Below are 19,645 nucleotides of genomic sequence, written 5' to 3' on the forward strand. Positions count from 1 at the left end.
AGTACAGGAAAACGATGAAAACGTGGTCACGTTTGCCGTTTGCGGGGAGAAAAAAAGTCAATCTAAAACTCTCTATTGACATCCTTCTTCCTGAGGTGGTTCATTGATGTCATCCTTCTCTCTGATGTGACTCATTAATGTCATCCTTCTCTGAGGTGGCTCATCAATGAACCAGTATAGGTAGAGATAAGAGAGTGAGCAGAGAACCCACTGATCATTTCTGAGGCTACGCTCTTTACGCCAGTAAGTTCGATCAACTTGATTTGCTCGAAGTTTCTCTACGAAAGTAGAATATACTTTAAATCAATAATAATTCGTTTTCCTGAAAAATCGGCGAGGATTAAGAACTGGCATTTAATCAGTGCCCGTCAGTCAGTAATCATGAGAAAAATTTCAAAGTGCCATTAAGAGAGTCTTTCGTATTCTGCGCCGAGGAAAGTCAACACGTCATTGACTCAGTTGAGAAGAACGGTCGAAAGTTTGTCTACAATTGCAAACTTGCTTTAAATCGATTTTTAAATTAGTTTTAGTTGATACAAATAAAAAATGAGTTGCTACATTTTAGAAGTGTGTCTGCAAATAAAAAACAGGTTGAATTGCTGCAAATAAGAAAAGAGAGTCGCTGCCTCAGTTTAGATACGGAGTTGCTGCATGTGGTGTTTGCCCGCGATTGGGACTGAGTTCTATAGACAAGCTTGAAATGTGTGTCGACTTTGAAATCATGAGCAATTTTTCTAAGTACCACTAAGAGAGTCGTTCGAATTCGTTTTGTGCTGAGCAGACTGCCGATCACGGATTAAATGCCCGGCAGTTTTTAGTTTACGACTATTTTTCAACCAAAATGGCCTAGAGAACTCGAAAGTAATCAAAAGTTATAAAAAATTTGCAAAGACGTTTGTAGTAGGCACAAGCTTCAGGTCACCCATCCAGGAACCAACTTCGCTCAACCGGACTTGACTCAGAGCCTAAGTTTTTTCCGCTGGACCAAGCCGTCCAGGTCAATCAGCATAACAATGGCCGTCAAAACAATGCACTAGATAGACTAGACTTTTTAACATTATATTTTCAACCGATTCCGTGCGTGGCAGAGATGCAAGGGATTAGCCGATATGGTCTGGGGGCCGGCTGGTCTCTCCCCTGATGCTTCGGCTAGAACATTTTCTTGCATAATTCGTACACCCAAGGGCAGAAGGATTTAATCGCCGTCAGGTCCGAAGTCCATACGACGCCTCAGCTCTGCGGATGTCTCGGGGGTATGGCAAATTAGAATCGATTTTTTGTGTTTCTTTTTTTGTTTTTGTTTTTTTAGTTGTGTTTTTAATTTTCTGTTGGAAGGTTCGAACCCCATCGTATTCAGATAAGATTTTTAAATGCATATTATTAAGCAATATAGTCTTAGAAAAAGTGAAAAAATTCCTTTTTGTCCACATTCAAAATTAACAGCTTCTTTAAAACGTTCTAGCTCATTCGGATTACATCAAATTGAACTGAAACTTTGGATAAGTCATATATCACTTGAATCACTATTATACGATTCAAAAATTTACTTCCGTAACTTGCGCTTTTGTAATCGATGGCCGAGTGTCCGAGTAGTCACCGAAGGATTTGCCGAGGGTAATCGTCGATTCGTCGGTGTTTTTCCCGTTAGTAGGGGAGCCGCGGTTGAAAGGTTGACGACTTTATGTATCCTTCCTTAGTAATTTAAGCTTCATTTCCTTCTTTGATGGAGAGAGGATCTTATAGGAATTGATATTTTCCTTAGATGGACGTCCTTCGACCCCCAGTCGTTTGGATTAAGGGACGTTGCTACAGAAAGCTTCCCTTTGAACAAAACAGCAGTGAAACCAATGAAAATTCGACGCCTTACTACGAACAAGGTACAGTTTTAGAGATTTCGTAGCCTATAATACAGGATGAAATAAGCTATTCGTATTTAGAGTTTAAAATTTATACGTTTTTTTTGTCTTAATTATCGACCGAGAGTTTACCACAGGGAACCCAAATTATTAATATGAAACGTGATCTGATAGGTACAGAATTTACATGTGCAAGACCATATTTCATATTCGATTGTCATGTCAATGTTTGTATTTGGGCTAGTTGTGTAACTGGGAATAGGTAAATAACTCATACATACTAGTAACATTACCATTTTTTTTACACTTTCTGATTGGCCGAAGACATACCAGCAAATTACACCAACAAATTACAAATGACTTGCATGTGGACTCCAGTGCAAGCTAGGAAAAAAATTACAAAAAAGCATTCGTTTTAAAATGTTCCGATATTGTTTTGTGATTTGTCTTCTTATTTACCATGATGTGAATATTTTGTCCAACTGTTGAGGTCATAATATAGAAAACAAGAGGACTTAGTATGCAAAACCATCAGAAATTTGTCATTGATCTTGAACAACACAAATAATTATTTGTTGTTTACTTATTTTACTCCTTTATTTCAGACGAAATGAATTATGAAGATGAGACATGTGATGCTAGTGATGTGGTTGAAGAGACCAAGAGTGGTTTTAGGACAGTGATGGACACACCAAGTGCTTTGTTTAAGTTTGTTATTGGTAGAAAAGCAGAAACTAAGAAGAAAATTGAAATGGAAACTGATACTAGGTTATTTATTCCTAGCCAGGGACAAGCTGGAGACATAGGTATTTGTTGGTTGATTTATTTAAAGGGAAGAGTCGTATGTACAGTTATGCAATGAAAATGTGACTAAGACTGTGGACATGTTTCATTTTGTATAAATTTCATTCATTCATTTATCCATAAATTTCATTTATTCATTCATCCATCTATCTGTCCATCTGTCAATCCATCCATCTGTCTGTCCATCCATTCATCTATTTGTCCATCCATCCATCCCTCCATCCATCCGTCCATCCATCTGTCCATCCATCCATCCGTCCATCCATCCATCCATCCATCCATCCATCTGTCCATCCATCCATCCATCCATCTGTCCATATGTCTATACATACATCCATCCATCTGTCTATGCATACATATTATTCTAATCTATTCTCTCTCGGGTCTTTGTCAAATGGTTCTAGTCATTACTGGACCCAGCAGATCTGGAGTCTTGTCAGCAAGAAGACAAGTGGAAGTGATAGCAGAGTCTTCTAGACAGAAGTGTTCATTTACTCATTTCTTGTCATTTCCTCTTTACTTTGATGAGCTTGCTACAAAAGCTGAAGAGTTTAAGGAGAGTGTCCTACAGAAGTTTTCTCAGGTAAATTATACGTTCCATTTCCAAACTAGTAAATAATGATAAAGTGTTATAATAAACCTAATTACCTTTGTATGTAAATACCACATTGCAAACCATGTGATGTTTACATGATGTTCTCTAGAAAATTGTTCCTTTATCTTTCTGAAATTTATTCGTTTATATTCATGTGGATATGAAAACATAAATTGAAAGAAACATTTCTTCAGAGAACATCATGTAAACATCACATGGTTTGAAATGTGCAATTTACATACAAAGGTAATTAGCTATTAATGAATTATTAGGCTGTAATAAAAATTAAACTAAAAAACATAGCCAAGCGCAGCATTTGACCAGCATTGACCAATGACAGAGACCCAAGAACAATGCAGTTTACTACAATTTTTTATATTCTTTTAGACTCAAGGTATCCATCCAAGCATTTTTCAGAAGCCATGCAAGTTACACCTGACAATTGGCATGTTGGTGTTACTGAATCAAGAAGAAGTGGTAATAAAATTTTTCAATATGATTTAGAGAGGTGATTCGAGGAGTCAAAATGTTTTACCAGGTGCTTTATTCTGGTTGTTTATATTCCAGGTTACTTTTTGGTAAATTTTTTCCTGGCCACTATTTGCTCTAAAACACTGCGCTCTAATTATTCATATTAATAAACCTATCATAGAATAATATTGTTGAATAAAATGGTCAGATAATAATTTCATGAGGGTCAAGCAGGGTCAGATTTAAGGAAAAACTGGGAGGAGTGCGCACCCCACTCAGATTTACTAACCATCTTGTTATGGAGAACTACTCAACATGCTTTAGCAGGTCCACATCAGCTATATAGCTTCCAGTTTTTAGACCTGCTGAAACAAATAAAGTTGTATGTAAAGTTGTATGTATGTTGACTAACAGGGTTTTTTACTTATCTTATCAAAGTTCTATTACCTATTCTATTAATCATTATTACAGATTTCCTGTGCCTACGTACTGTATTATACTTGGTGCTTGAGTTTGTGAACATCCTGATCATAAATGGTGTACCTCCCCCTAAAAAACATCCTTGATCTCCTTCTGCCAAGTGTACTTTTCTAAGCCATTTAAAAAAAAAAACAACTCATATTGCTGCCTTACCATGCTTTTCCCTTGAGGTAACCATGGCAATTAACTTAACCACGGCTTACCACCTAGTTCTATGGCAACGCGTATTCAAGCACTTTTTAATACAAGCTGAAAATGTTTTTTTTTGTTTCAGGATAATGCAGCACAGTTTTTGTCCAGTTGTTATAAAGACCTCATAAGGTGATTAGAAGCATAGTATATATGCTAGTATAAAATCAAATTAATAACTTCATTAAATAGTCCAGGACACAAGCCTTACTATAGCCTGAGTATAAGGCCTTCTGGGGCGTTTGGGGGGGGGCTTGGGCTTTCTGAGACGGAGAGAGCCTGATACTTAGGCTAGCCTTACTAACCTTCTACTGCCAAGAATTTATCATGTTAAAATTTATGAAGGCCACATGACTTTAGTCTACACAGAGTAAAACATATTACAGTCAATTCAGCTTTTTAGCTGCAAGGTGTTCTTTCTTAATAAACATATATATCTATCTAAGTAGTCCTTCCTTTTAAATTAATATTGAATAAAACAAGAGACCCGTCCTTTATTCTTCTTTAATTTCTTCACCACTGAGATGTTTAATTCATTAATGATAACAGTAAATTTTATACCTTGAAAAGATAAAAATACTTACTGACGTTTTGGACACTAGATGAAGGACTAGCGTCCGAAATGTCAGTAAGTTTTTTCATCTTTTCACGGTGTAAGATTTACCCTTTTATCATTACTGTTTCATTAGAAACACCGACGCAGCTCACACTAGTTTTTAGCTAGTTATTATGTTTAATTTATTGATTTTTAAAATGTGATCATTTTATTCCTGCAGAGAATGCCTGCATGGCAAACCTATATCCATAAAGCTTGAAGGCCTTGAGATAATGAATGATGACCCATCATCAGTCTCCGTCCTTTATGCTAGAGTGAATGAATTGGATGGTAAACAAAGGTAAATAAATAGTGGACACCTTGTAGGACTGGTCCCTGCATGATCTTTATGCAGCTTTATTAGTATTAATCCACATTTAGTCTTTACATTAACTAGTTGTAAAGACCTTCCTACTAAAAGATAAATTCATTTGTATTTCATAAAATGAATTAGAGAAACAGTTATAAAAGATTACTAGACAATTAAGAATATCCCTTTTTTTTAGACTTCAGCACCTTGCAGATTCTATAGTCCAAAGGTTTGTTGATCATGGCATCATGCAGCATGAATATGACAAAGTAAAACTACATGCAACAGTAATGAACAGTTCAATGCACTCAGACTTGGAAGAGATTGCTAGGCGGAATAATGGACGTAAGAATTATGAGTTTAACAAAATGCGAAGGAAGTATGCATTTGACGCAAGGGAAATCCTACAGGTAAAGATTCCATAATTCATATAAATTTACTTTTTATACTAGAAGTTTGTATAACTATGATAGACAACATGCTAGACAAGAAAGCCTATAAACATGCAATAGTGGCTGGGATTCCTGTTTTAACTTGATTAATAAAGCCACAGGGAGCCTGTCATTGGTATTTAGAGACAGACAGAGCAGACCAGGTGTCTAGAAAATAGAGGTTTTGCACCACCACTTGACAGCAGCCATGTTGTGTGGCACAAAACACAACAAATATTTTACATGAGACATAATTCAGTTCCCAAGAGTAAAGGGATTTTATAGTTCTGCCATCTAACCACAGGCAGCCCAAGCTGTATCATGGGCGTGGGCATGTGATGTTGCAAAACCTCCATACTAGTAAATTACGTAATTCTTTTTCCTTTTTTCCAAAGGTTTTTGAAGACATCAATTTTGGACAATATCACTTGAAAGAAATCCATATCTCTGAGAGGGGGAAATATGACGAACATGGACGTTACTACTGTGCTGCATCAGTGTCTCTGCCATAGTTACATAATTCTTGTACAAGCTGTAGGAAGGGCTTCCAGGGGTCTTCAAACTCCACCTTCATAAATGTAAATTTAGTACATTTGTTTTTTAATCCCCACCCCAGCCCTTATCCCGACCTCATAAAATAACTGGGATGCTTATGTCGTTGGAGTTAGGCAATTATGTTTGATTGTGCACTTCTGAGCACAAGTTTAGTATTAGCAAAGACTTTAAATTTTTTTACAAACAACAAGCCTGTATAAAACTAGATAACATTATAGAAAATTATATAATAATATAAAAATGTAGTACAAACAGTTAAAATTTTGAGGGCTAACTTTGTCAATAATAAAAGGTTTAACCAGATGTATCATTCAATGGGTGTAGGGCCCATACCAGCTATCGTGTGCACCCTAGTCTGGGTTACTGAGGCCCTCCCAAAATGATGTCATCACATTCCCCTTTAACAACTGATATACGAGGAAAATATCTGCTTTAAAACGCGCAAATGATGTTCACCAAGAAAAACTGCATTCAAAATTCATATTTCAATGTTTTGGCCTGAACTATGCACAGGAAATCCTTCTCATTCAAACCAACCCTATATATGTGACGTCACTTTAAGAGATCAATACTGCGCACGCGTAGTCAGCGTATCCCATTTTGACGTGGCTTGGTTGTTCCCGGTTTCCAAAGGAGATTCTTACTTTATGCCCAAAAATACCGCCTTTATTGTATGAACACGGCCCTGTTTAACACTCCTATATTTAACAATGTCTTCGGACTTTGGAAATCCACTGCGAAAGTTTAAGCTTGTCTTTTTAGGCGAGCAAAGTGGTATGTACGAAAATGGTGGAGAGTTTTGGTGTTGATCAACGAACATCACCCGGTGTTTCTCTTGTGTTTTTGGTGTTTGATTTTTGATCTTTCTTTCTTTATAGTTGGAAAAACCTCTCTTATAACTAGGTTTATGTATGACAGCTTCGATAACACTTATCAGGTAAGAGATTCCATGTCTTTGAATTGCTAAAATGCAAGCTTACTTCCACAGATACTGAGAATTATTTTTCTGGGCTGTGAAATTAAGCTTGGATTGTTTTCAAAATATGTACTTCTCTTCCTTTCAAGATTTGGCTTTTACTAGACCTTATTTTTTTAAAGAGTAGATCAGTCCATTAGATTAATACTTAAGAAATCTTTAGTCTGCAAATATCTAAAAATACTTATCATTTATAAGATGTCACAAGTTACGAGTAATATTATAACATTTCGTATTTCTAAAGATTCTCCAGTGATCGATCTTGTCTACACTTTTAATCATTGATTATTTATAAAGCTGCTGGTCTAAGAAATGAGTTTGTTATTCTTTATAAATATCAATTGCTACCTATAATTTATTGAAATATTCTATGATTTGTAAGATTTCGACATACGTGTATCTTGATCGAGTAAGGGACAAGGTCTCAAATTTACTTTATTTCATATTTTTCATAAAATCTGGGAATATTTTGTATTTCTGAAGTGCTCTGTCTTATACTTTCGCAGTTATTGGTATATTTAACTATAATATCTATTCCTACACGCTTTTTTTTGTGCTTTTTGACATATTTGCAAGTGATAGTGTCTTGAATGTAAAGGAATGTAGTGTGTATATCTATCCACATATATTGGTTGATCTTGATCTTTCTGAAGTGTCAAATTAATCTTGATCTTAGGATAGGTGATAATAAATACATGTATTATCTTCATTCATGACTTTAAAATTCATTTTCTGTATTTTCGTATTATATTATATTTTAGATGCAATGAGAAAGTTATCACCATTCATCACATTCCTTTTCCTTTTTTTCAGGCGACAATTGGAATAGACTTTTTGTCCAAAACAATGTACCTTGAAGACAGAACAGTAAGTATTTCAATCATTTAACTTTACTCTTCTAGGTTTTAGAGATTTGTTGAATTTTGGCAATTCCCTACGTTGCCCATGTATCCATTCATGATTGTATCCTATATTTAATGGAAAATCTGAAATGGAAAATCTTGCATTCCAGTTAGTCTTGTATATAGTTCACATAATGATAAGTATGGTGCCGTTTTTAGGTCAGATTACAGTTATGGGATACTGCAGGGCAAGAACGATTCCGTAGTCTAATACCAAGCTATATCCGTGATTCTAGCGTAGCTGTAGTAGTCTATGACATCACCAGTGAGTATGGTCATATTTTTTATTAGTGGAAAAATGTATCACATTGCTTTATAGAGAGCTCAGTTTTCAAATGACTGAAAATGATAGCAAATTTGACTACTTTAGCTGTAGATTTTCTTACCATAGCAGTAACAATATGTCTTTATTGGATGAATAACTGGAAAACAATGGAAAACTAATACAATGTTATGGCATGTCCTACCATAAGAAAACTGCTCCATAAGAGGGGTGTGTGTGATGGAAGTGGGGAGTGGTATGAATTTAAACCAAAGCAAAATCTTCATTATGAGAATGGAGGAGGGAGGAGGTTACAGTAGAACACCCAAGAGCCTTTAAGTATCTACTGTAAAAAGTCCCTTTTGTCATATGGCATTGAATTGCTGTGGCAATATTGTTATTGGATCTCGATTAAACAATAGCTTCAAATTCAATGGTTTTCAAATACTTACAAAGACTGCAGAAAAAAAAGAGTCACAGCCTCTGTTTTAGGAGACTTATAGAAATATTCAGAGACTTGCAGCTGTATTTCTGGAGATTATCCATTGCTGTATTCATTTACTTTTTGTAAATATGCATGTATATTAAAATACTTTCTTTTGCTTTATTATAGATTACAATTCTTTTCAACAAACATCTAAATGGATAGATGACGTGAGAACAGAAAGAGGGAATGATGTAATCATTATGCTAGTTGGGAACAAAACAGATCTTTCAGATAAAAGGTAAATGATCAAGTCAGAAGTTTTTATTCTTATTATAATTTTAATGACAATTTTTATGTAGGAGAATGGCATCTACATGAAGTACAAAATAAACCCTCACAATTAAGCAATTTAATCTTATAATGATGATGATGATTGTATTTATTTGTTATATCTTTTTCTTATTTCTTATATATTATATCATTCTCAAGCCTTGCAATCATACAGTTAAACTATGCTCTCATCTCAAAAGGTTATTGTCAAATTTTGGACTCTTGTTCAGCTTTCACAGACTTGATCATTAATTTGACTATTCGTTTTTTACTAGATATTGCTACAGTATTCTTATTATATACATGTATATATTTTTCTTTTCTCTTGGTAGACAAGTAACGACAGAGGAAGGGGAACGAAAAGCAAAAGAATTAAATGTGATGTTTATAGAAACTAGTGCTAAAGCAGGTTACAATGTCAAGCAGGTAAGAAACAATCAGATATTGTTTTTCTATTTATTTATTAGTTATTGATTTATAATTATGGACCTGATCATATTCTATATGCCTCAAGGTAAGTCCTTGGGATAGAAGTCATGATATGTGTACAGCATAATCTCATGCTAATGTTATGATGTGTATATCAAACCTGATTTGGGGGGGGGGGGGGGGGGGGGGGATATATTACAGCTATTTTAATTGTCTGCAGCAATTTCCAATATTATGCAATCTTGACAGTAATAATAATAATAATCTTTTTATTTAAAAATTTGTTGCAATTATTTGCAAACATCTGACATTAGTTACCAGTTGCCAATTTGGTTTTCAAATGCCGCCAGTCAAAAATATAAAGTACTGATTATTTTTGATTGACAGCAGCTAGTAATAAACAAAATTTTAACATGTAGCTCACAACTACGCAGTTCATGTAATATTGACTGCAATAATTTTGGCACTGGAGTAACAGTTATAGATGTTCTAATCATTGTTCCTATGCACCAACTAATAATAATTTACTATTAACAGACTGCACCACACCACAACCATCAATAAACCGTTTTCTCAAGGTTGCGTGCGTATCCAACTTGACGTGCCACAAAACTAGAATAAGGAAAATTCAGTAAAATTCAGAAGACAGTTTTATATTTAAAGAGGAGAATAATCGATCTTATGAGTCCTTATCAAAAAAAAATGCATGCTAATACTCGTGTTCTAGTATCGTGGCTGGTCAAGTTCCTTAAAATTGGATATGCACATAACCTTGAGAAACCAGTCTATAGAATGATTGAATGAAGTTCTATTTGCAAGCTGTAACTTTCTGGTTAAATGTGTGATTAACTAATAATGCTTGAAAGTGAATGTAATGGAGTGGATCATTTTTATATACAGTAGTTGTGAAAAACATGTGGTACAGCATCTATTAAGCCATTATAATGTCAAGGCATTCTCTCATTGGATGAGAAGTAATTAATATCTCATTCTGTGATTGGTTCCATGGAAACAACATTTACGACTGTTCCCTTGCTATGCTGTTTGCCATGACTGTGCGAAATGCACCAGCACTAAAGAGCATTTAAAACGTCTTCTTACCTTGCCAATTCTAGCATGTTGATAGTTGCAATATATCAGGCATTTCATTGGTTTTTTATTAGATTCTTTACTTTCCATCACTCTAGTTTACTCACTAGCATACTCTGCATGTGTTTTGTGACTTTTCAATTGAATTAGCCAAAAAAAAAATCTGCAATCTTTTTAAATATCCATAAAATGGAATTAAAATTAATTATGAATGTACTGTAATGCATGAATACTTAAGAAAGCACAAGTTGCAGTGACTAATGAGCCATAGGGATTTGAATGGAACTCAATTTCTGGTTTTCCTTCATCCTCCCTAGGCAAAAATTGACATTTTAAGAATTCCACTCCAATTTACTGAAAGGAGAGCCAACTGTGGAATTACTCAGCTTAAATCCCTCTCCTGGCACATCTCATTCCTTCCTCTGCAATATTAACATTTCTACATTCCAGTTTATTCAATGGAAGAAGAACCATGTTGCTATGTGAAAACACTGCTAAATCTTTCTCCTATCCCTTTTTGTTTATCACTTTGACAAAGAAAATGTGCGATTCACTTGTGTGCTGATTGAGACAACAGCCCTGACATTGAATTTGGGCAATACTCTGGGTTGGTAACTGGTCATCATGCCCCTCCCAATCTGGCCCCCTCCTCCCTAGATGGAGAAGGAGCATAATGGATGGGGCTCGATGGGAAGGGGGCATGATGACTGTAAACCACTGCGGTCAATCAAATTAATAGCTAGAGCACACAAAGGTACGAGGGAACCATGAGAAGGTACATGAGAAACTACTCTAAGGATTTATTTGACTGACGGTAATCTATTGCCCAATTTCCCTGTTGCAACTGCTGTATCAATCAGAATGTAGCAATGAAAACAGTGGTAATACAGTAAATAAGCACTATATAAAATGACCTTTGCCCCTTGATACAAACAAAAACTAGCAAGTATAAACAAGTTTGTGCTGCACCAAGTAATGGCTCTCTGATGCTCTGCTGACCTCTTGGAGTTTGACCCAAACACAATAGACACTATTGCACATGCACAATTCTCCTCTGAAATGAACTACAGTACAATACAATATATACACATTTCACAAACCAGAAGAAACAGACTTGCCGCTCAACCTCTGAATGATCTGCACATTATTTTGATTTTATCAGAGATGCCAACTTTTGTTTCATTTTCATTATAATAATCTTTGTCATAAAATTCTAAAGGAATAATGGGAAAATAAATAAATAAAATGTGGGATTATTTTTGTTGAATAATTTTATAATTTTTGTTTTTGCTATTAAATGGGCCTACTAATACCATAACGATAAATGTAAAACATTGTGAAAAATATGTTTAATAATACTAAAGCAATAGGAAGATTAAATTGAATTATGAATTAAATCAAATTTAATGCAGCAAATTATTAAAAATATTTTTTTCCTGAAATCATTATTAAAAATTAATTTTATTGTTTTGATATACATTTTATTTTCAAAAAGTTATAAAATCTAAATTTTAAAGTCTACTGTAAATTATTAACATGAAAAATATAAAATTTTGACAAATATACTGTAGACTAAATTTTGAATTTTGCACTAACCATCAGTAAATTCCTAAAACCCATGATAACCCTTACCTATTTCTATCATGAGGCATTTTGGTATGACTGTTAAGCCTGTATTCCTGGGGTGTGTGTTAAGTCGTAGCCTTCATCTACATCTACTTTATTTCTCTTAAACACTCATTGTGTTGGTTGACGATAACAGAGTATTCCTCATCAGTTTTTCATGTTGGATCACCAACATGGTGGTTGTTTCATTGCTATTCATATCTCAAGGGATTTTAAGTCATGTGGTTACACCCCAAGAATATGTGAAGGGAAAAAATGAAAGAATTATTTTATATCTTTGCTTCTCTTTCTTTTCTAATTATTGAACTATCAATAGATGTTTCAAGGGTTTTTTTGAACAAGAACGACACTGAAAAACCTTGCCTCCTCTTTGCTATTCTCCCAAAAGACTGGTGTAAATTTGTAAGCAAGGAAAAGCCTCTGGGCACTGTTGTATAAAGTGTAGAGAATGCGACAGATAAATCTTATTCAATGGATAAATTTATTGGATAACAGCATTGACTTATCCACTGGATAATGATTTATCCCTAAAATAGCTTCATTAACCCTTCATATAACTGTGCCCTGTGTGGTAAAATACAAAAAAATTACATTCTGAGTGGCTTTGCTACCCATGAAATTTATATACTAAAATTCAATAGGTTTTTGGCTGTGCCTCCTGTTACCAATATATATATTTTTTATCAAAATAGTTTGTATTTTTACTAATATTTTCACAATGTTAAACATTTCATAGTGGGTTTTATTTATATATTCTTTATAATATTATGCAGTATTGCATAGAACTATTAAAAGGTTTAATGGAAGACATTAGTATAACTGGGTTTGATCAAGATACTCATTAGAGAATGTGGATCTTCATCAAATTCATTATACTGCTTTTGCATTTACCTTTCATTGTTATATTCCATTGCTCAATATTATCTTTGCTAACCATTATTAAAAGACGTAAAGCTAATCTTTTTGTTGTAGTATTGAGGAAAAGCTAATAATTGTATGTTTGCTACATCTCATAAATGCCCAACTCTAACCTTTGTTTTCTAACCCTAATGCATAAGCTTTAAAATAATTTATGTGGTTTAGTTATCAACTGGCATCTGTTCAAAAATCTTTTTTTTAAACATTTTTACAACCATCTTTTCACTCGCCTTTGAGAAGTGTCTGAAAACCAAATCTTTTTTAGCCACATGCTTAATTTAGATCTTCATTATATCCTACCCTTCCCCCAAAAATTTTTAAATTTCTTGTATTGAAATGTATAGAATAGAAATAAAACACTCATAATCAATCATCAATCCCACAAGCTGTATTATAATGAATGATTTATTCCTCGGTGTATTGCCTAGTTTTCATTGATGACCTCTATCTACATACCATTTACTTGTACCAGAGTTTGAAATTTATGAATTATCATATGGAATTAATTTGTCATTTGTCACTAGCTGAAAGGAACTCAGAAATTTTTTTTTTTCAATTTGGTTTCAATTCCAATGACCTTCCAAATATTAATTGGATGTTCTTTCGAACCACTGAGCTACTTGAAAGACTCATGCTGAGTGGCCATTTATTGTTCTCTAGTTGTTTGGGTTCAAACAGCAAGCATGTAGTATCTTGGAGGCTGTCATATTTTGTTTTCTTTCATTCTGCCATTTCTTTTCTTACGTTGACAAATTGGAAGATCTTGAAAATATTTCGCAAATATGAATGATTAAATATTGTCACTACCAACTTTTGCTAATTCCTTAACCCTGAAGTATTCATTGATAAGTCAGTACAACTCGTGTTTGTCTCAGGAACTGATGATCAGTTGATAACTTAACCACTTAATTGCTAATGCCTAATGTACTATTATAATCACAATGATATTAGGTATTCTGGCATCTCTGATGGTAGGCTCCATTTTACTTTTTGTTTTCATATGTAGCTCTTCAGAAGAGTGGCAGCTGCATTGCCTGGAATGGAAAGCACTACAGACAAGACAAACAAAGAGGATCTGATAGAAGTTAAACTTAAGGACACCCCTCAGGAACCCCCTCAACAAACAGGGGGGTGCTTCTGTTAATGGATTTAGTCTGACTATCACCCCTACTACTTCCCCAAACATTCTACCAACCCTGTGCCACAAGCAAAGACCAAGCCACCATCTCCTATGAAATATAAAAAATAGAAATTGCATGCAGGGCTGTGTGATTTTAGTCTCCTCTGCAGCTGTCATTAGTTTTGATCCCAGATCCTCACAGGACCAAAAGTAATGACATCTGCAGAGAAGGCTAGTGTTATTTTGGTTTTCGTGGAAGGCACTCTGTTAATATTTGAATAACTAATTCTGGACATGATGCCCAGCATAGATTATTACCTGTATGTAAATGATGGTAGTTATTCGGTTGTGTTTATCATGAGAGTTTGTAATACTATCACTCATGTTCCAATGCAGACAGAAGTATTTGCAATGCTTGGCGAGGAAAAATGTAAATTCGTTTAAAAATCATTTCTTATCAGTGCTAAAGATCAACCAATCAAATCAACATAAACTTTATTTTATAGGCAAGGTTGATACCAGTGTTTTTATTGTTTCTATTTAGTATTGATAACAAAGAGGGTGTTGAAGTGACACACATGCTTGTCTCTTTGAATATTGGAATAACTCATCGCTTTGCTGTCAAAGCCATTGCTACCGGCCTGTTCCAAATTAAGGCGTTGGCTGTTAATCAGTTTTTTTTCTTTGAACTCTGGAAGCGAATAGTTTCTTTCTAGCAAAGTAAATTCCGTGTGATGTTTATGGAGGAAAATCAAGTTAGGATCCAATTGTTATTTTTACGATTCATGCAACAGCAAAGTTAAATAACCTTATTGAGTATAAAACAATACGATTATGCTAATGCATCAGTATAAATAAATTACAATGTCATATTCTCTTGATGTGTTCCCGCCACTATGTGGACCCGATTAGACTTGCGCTTGAGGTTGAGTTTGTGGGAGTGGCTCTTGCCTTGCGCACGCATACACCTTGAAGACTGACCAAGACAAGCATAGCATTCAGTATTGATATTACTGTAAGTACGGTTATGGCACTGCAGCAGTCAATCCTCATTGCATCGAATAGGATACTTGCATTATGGTGTCATCTACTACAACTACCACAATCCCTTGCACACTTTCTTTTTTACTCAATTGACCGTTCGTCTTACTCAGTATTCTCATGAGAAAATGCAAATTCGAATAAGAAAGAAACTTTTTGAAGCATCCTGGTAGTGGAAGTCAAATGATGCCATCATGCAAACGACTTTGCACTCGGAAAACATTTGTTTCTTTTTAAAGTCGTGTAATAAGGGTTAATGGATCAGTACGGTATGAAACGCAATATCAATGCTATTTTATATATCTGTCATTGCGCTCTTCCCGAATACAAGGCTGATCCATCAAAAGAAAGTCCCCATCTATAGACCTCTTAACCATAGGAGCAATGTTTTCCCATTTCAGACCACTCGTCATTCTCTTGAGATTAAGATTCTTTGTTTACGTTGTTTCCTTATCCATGCGTCTTCAAGTGCGCAGCTGTTCAAATAAGTAAACCAAAAGGATATATTTCCATTTTGAGTCAAAAATACACGACTTTATTTCAGGCTATCGGAAGGTGCATCACATCCTATGAAATTTTTACCAAACATTGTCTAAACATCTTCTCCTCCCACTCATCTGATCATCATCTATACTTCTTTTGTGCTTCTGTGCATATTTACAGCTTTACAAGAAAATAGGCGCTGAACTTCCTGCTGAGAAAGACATGGTTACAGAATGGGGACAATACGAAGACGACATCATCAAAGTCACTTTACAACAATCTACTGAACAGAATGAAGAGAATCAGTCCGCGGCCTGTGGCTGCTAATCACAGACTATTAGGGGAAAAAATTTTCATTTTGTAAGAGCGATAGGACATTGTATTGATTGTACCGTCGAAATCGAATGAGTAGTTCGCGGTCAAAAGGTACACGTCTAAAAACATGCAATTTAAAAAACAAGCATCGTATGTATATTGTGAGAAATTGGTTTTGAGACCACCAATGCGCAAGCATTCTGATTTTGGTTTACTGTGATTATGTCCGCGCTCTAACAAATTACAGTGTTGGTATGATAATGAATTGTATTCAATTGCAACTATGGGGAAGCTACATAAAGACGAGTACTGTATTACGTTTAAGAATGGATGGCTGTATCCACGTTACATGATAAGGTGTATATGAAAGGGGGCTAGACTACCTGGCGGAAGTAGTAATATCTTGTCCAGGTCATTGGGTATGGTTGATAATATTCTAGGCTAGTTCAGAAGTTACGGGGCCCGTTAAGGAAAGAAGTCGACCCTATAGCAGCTCGCAACCTCTTAAGCTTCAAATAATGCGGCGAGCATGTGCATTGAACTGTTTGCATCGACGGGGTGGGGCATTGGATCTTTGAACTTCTCAACCTTTACTTTGCAAAGGTCTAGGCCCTTGAAGCTTTTGATCTGCGCTCGAAGATCTATCGATTGGTGTTAAAACCAATTTTAAAACCATTGGACCTTCGAAAATTGGCACTCAGACTTCATTCGTCTCTTCTTACTACTTACAACCAATTTAATCTACTAAATGTATCTTAAATAGAATGCTAAAATAATTGAATGCATTTACCAATTTTAAAACCGTTTTACCTTCGAAAATTATGTGTCTACGATTCTTACAAGCAATTTTATCAAGTAAATGTACCTTAAATAAAATCCTAAAATAATTGAATGTATTTATGCATAATGCAAGTCAAGATACGAGTCTATATGAATATCAGTAAGGGAAATAATTCAAATCGTACTGTATGACGTCGTGATGATTACTGAAACTCTTATGTAATGACAAAATATCGAAAAAGATATAAATGTGAAACTAAACTTTCTTTCAGAAAGCAAAAGAATTATAGGAAAACTCTATTGAATAAATGTTAATCGAAACTGGAACTTACTGTCGTGAATATGAGCACTTTCGACGTACGTACGGGTATAGGCGGGTGTGTAGGGGTGGGGAGGGGTTAGACTACGCCCAGCCCAATTTTCACTCTGGTTAAGGCCGACCAGTAAACAGAAAATGATTAAAGGCTCCTTCAGGCGAATCCAAATACTGGGAGCTTTAAATTTTCTCATCTGCTATGATGTAAATGGCACCTGACAATTTGAACTGCCAGCTGGAGTGCTAACTTTCTTGGCGTGCGGACTGAACAAGTGACAATATAGAAATAGACATGCATTTGTACGCCCTTGTCCCAAAATCCCGAATCGGTTCCAAGGACGCATCGGCAAAAATCGTGCACATGTCCGTCCTCTAAATGCCGGAAATATGTTGGAAGTGGCAAAGTTCCAATATATTTTCATACCATGGAAGTTTAGAAATAAAACTTCTACGTGGAAGCCATGAAAACGCACATAACCTAACTGAGGGAGCTAGCGTTCATAATTGCATGATTGGGTGGGGACATGGGACATGAAATGATATTTGTTCCAACTCGAGCATTACGAATTTTTCAGTGAGCCACCAAAACTACAAACTTTCAGTAGACAATAAATATCTATATAAAAATATTATCGATAGCACACTCCCCTCCCCTCCCCGTCATGAATTACCTGAGAAAACGGCCGACCCCCTTATGAAACCCACATAGCCCCTCCAACCCAGTAATTATAAACGCTAGCTCTCTAGCTTCGAACATGTTTCCATGATATATTCAACGTATTTTATATCATTATTAATTAGTATAAACATTGATGGAAATGTTCAAAAGGTTGGAGGACTGGCGTCCACTCCACTGCTTAGTCTAGCCTGTAGCGGCGCGAGCTTTAGAGAAGGGGAAGCTAGGGAGGAGGCTCGGTTTTCCAACATATATATTTCCAACGGTATCTCAAATCGATCGATGTTTTCAGTAATGATTGGCGTGTTTGTCGTTTTATAATTCCCACTATCTTTACGGAAGTTTTATGAATGTTATCTATCTTTTATTCCTAGGGTAGTGATTGGTTGTAGAGTGTCGTTCAGTTTGGACTTGAGGTCAGCAAAACACTAATACCCTAATGGCAGATCTAGTGTTCCTTAACCTTGACTCTACTGTGTACCAGCAGGGTTAAGACAAACCACTTTAGTCTGGAATTTCCCTGAATTGTTTGAAATTCTATTCACCGACCAGTAATATAATATAAATCTTTTGAACTATGTAATTTTGCACTGGAATTTGACACGCTGCTATATGCGAAGTGCATGACGATAGCGCGAGAATCTTGGTTTAATATCAGCATTTGCTATTTAATTTTATTCAACTTATTGTGAAGTAGTAGTGCAAAAGTTTAAAAGCCTCTTTTGCCTTTTCAGGTAAGAAAACAATTCCTTCTCTCCCCTCCCCTGGAATCTTCCATGAAAATGATTGCATTGCTGAATTAATTCTACTCAGCCCGATGCCTGATAGGGCGGGTCAGCCACAGTCAGAAATCACTATCTATAAGTGGAGTGTTTGTACAAAGTTGATTGGCATGTAAACACTGAACCTTGTTATTAATTCCTGCACGTTTCAACCAGCTAGATAGAGGTTTCAGCAATGCAAAAATATTGAAATTAATAAATCTGTATTATCGCCTTCTACTTCTGGGTAGGCACCAGAAATGTTCTTATGCAAGTCTCAGTTTGTCGACCAGACAATGAGTTAGCGTTGGCATTTCCCGGTAGAACTTGGAAAGTCACTGATGAGAGAGGTCAAAAGCTTATTGTCAGATTTCCTAATACAATGATGAATTTACCAGTAAAGCTTCAGACTAGTCCTTCAGACTAAGATAGTATCAAATTCTTGACCAGCTACTGAAATATGTATCAATATCATCATTGAGAAGTCAATGCATCTTGCATTCAAAAACAACTTTGTATTGACTAATACCGTGTTACGAAATCCTCACTGCATCGATCACTCGGTAAAATAATGACTCGATTTTATTCAGTGACGTCATATTAGACAATGATCAATGAAGGCAGCATTCCAAAAAACATTGACAGTTCTGTCTATACAAATATACCGTCCAAAGCATTTCGTAACAGCCTAATCCCTTTATAAACTCATAAGCTGTCACATGGTTGTCTGAGCAGTGAAGAGGATTTAATTGTCGATCATCCTCTCTCTCTACCTGGCCCAATTAATTTTCTTTATAGACACGCAATCCCTTTACTCCCCATCCTGACACCATCACCACCATGCTTCTGGATACGAACAGAATTATAGAATTATGGGCTGTTGCTACTTAGGCCCCTTTGACCCCACC

General features: G+C 35.5%; 2 protein-coding genes across 4 annotated transcripts; both read left to right on the forward strand.

Moving 5' to 3' along the window:
• Positions 1-1,640: 1,640 nt before the first annotated feature.
• On the forward strand, positions 1,641-6,587 carry LOC116300311 (activating signal cointegrator 1 complex subunit 1). Of its 2 annotated transcripts, none has more exons than XM_031709150.2 (8): positions 1,641-1,877; positions 2,462-2,662; positions 3,065-3,243; positions 3,643-3,732; positions 4,481-4,527; positions 5,172-5,291; positions 5,497-5,710; positions 6,127-6,587. In XM_031709150.2, exons 1-8 carry the CDS (start codon positions 1,763-1,765, stop codon positions 6,241-6,243), a joined length of 1,083 nt encoding a protein of 360 aa, XP_031565010.2. In that variant the 5' UTR covers positions 1,641-1,762; the 3' UTR covers positions 6,244-6,587. The 2 variants fall into 2 exon arrangements, with proteins under 2 accessions (XP_031565010.2, XP_031565011.2); XM_031709151.2 differs by lacking the exon at positions 1,641-1,877 and adding an exon at positions 2,030-2,118.
• A 283-nt stretch (positions 6,588-6,870) lies between these two features.
• LOC116300301 (ras-related protein Rab-6A) lies at positions 6,871-17,311 on the forward strand. Of its 2 annotated transcripts, none has more exons than XM_031709138.1 (7): positions 6,871-7,060; positions 7,165-7,223; positions 8,076-8,129; positions 8,324-8,429; positions 9,040-9,151; positions 9,516-9,609; positions 16,070-17,311. In XM_031709138.1, the coding sequence occupies exons 1-7, from the start codon at positions 6,997-6,999 to the stop codon at positions 16,214-16,216; spliced, it is 636 nt and encodes a 211-aa protein (XP_031564998.1). In that variant the 5' UTR covers positions 6,871-6,996; the 3' UTR covers positions 16,217-17,311. The 2 variants fall into 2 exon arrangements, with proteins under 2 accessions (XP_031564998.1, XP_031564999.1); XM_031709139.2 differs by lacking the exon at positions 16,070-17,311 and adding an exon at positions 14,252-14,879.
• The last annotated feature ends 2,334 nt before the right edge of the window (positions 17,312-19,645 follow it).

Source organism: Actinia tenebrosa, unplaced genomic scaffold (assembly GCF_029948245.1).
Source record: "Actinia tenebrosa isolate PJP-AT-01 unplaced genomic scaffold, QUT_ActTen_1.0 PGA_scaffold0__85_contigs__length_37466705, whole genome shotgun sequence".
NCBI classification, from domain to species: Eukaryota; Metazoa; Cnidaria; class Anthozoa; order Actiniaria; family Actiniidae; genus Actinia; species Actinia tenebrosa.

What these genes read in the sequence shown, in the direction of transcription:
- LOC116300311 (XM_031709150.2), top strand. Translation starts at nt 1,763, where the DNA reads ATGGACGTCCTTCGACCCCCAGTCGTTTGGATTAAGGGACGTTGCTAC. An exon ending in GACGCCTTACTACGAACAAG is followed by an intron (nt 1,878 to 2,461) that starts GTACAGTTTTAG and finishes CCTTTATTTCAG; the next exon opens with ACGAAATGAATTATGAAGAT. An exon ending in GGGACAAGCTGGAGACATAG is followed by an intron (nt 2,663 to 3,064) that starts GTATTTGTTGGT and finishes AAATGGTTCTAG; the next exon opens with TCATTACTGGACCCAGCAGA.
- LOC116300301 (XM_031709138.1), top strand. Translation starts at nt 6,997, where the DNA reads ATGTCTTCGGACTTTGGAAATCCACTGCGAAAGTTTAAGCTTGTCTTT. An exon ending in CTTTTTAGGCGAGCAAAGTG is followed by an intron (nt 7,061 to 7,164) that starts GTATGTACGAAA and finishes CTTTCTTTATAG; the next exon opens with TTGGAAAAACCTCTCTTATA. An exon ending in AGTAGTCTATGACATCACCA is followed by an intron (nt 8,430 to 9,039) that starts GTGAGTATGGTC and finishes GCTTTATTATAG; the next exon opens with ATTACAATTCTTTTCAACAA.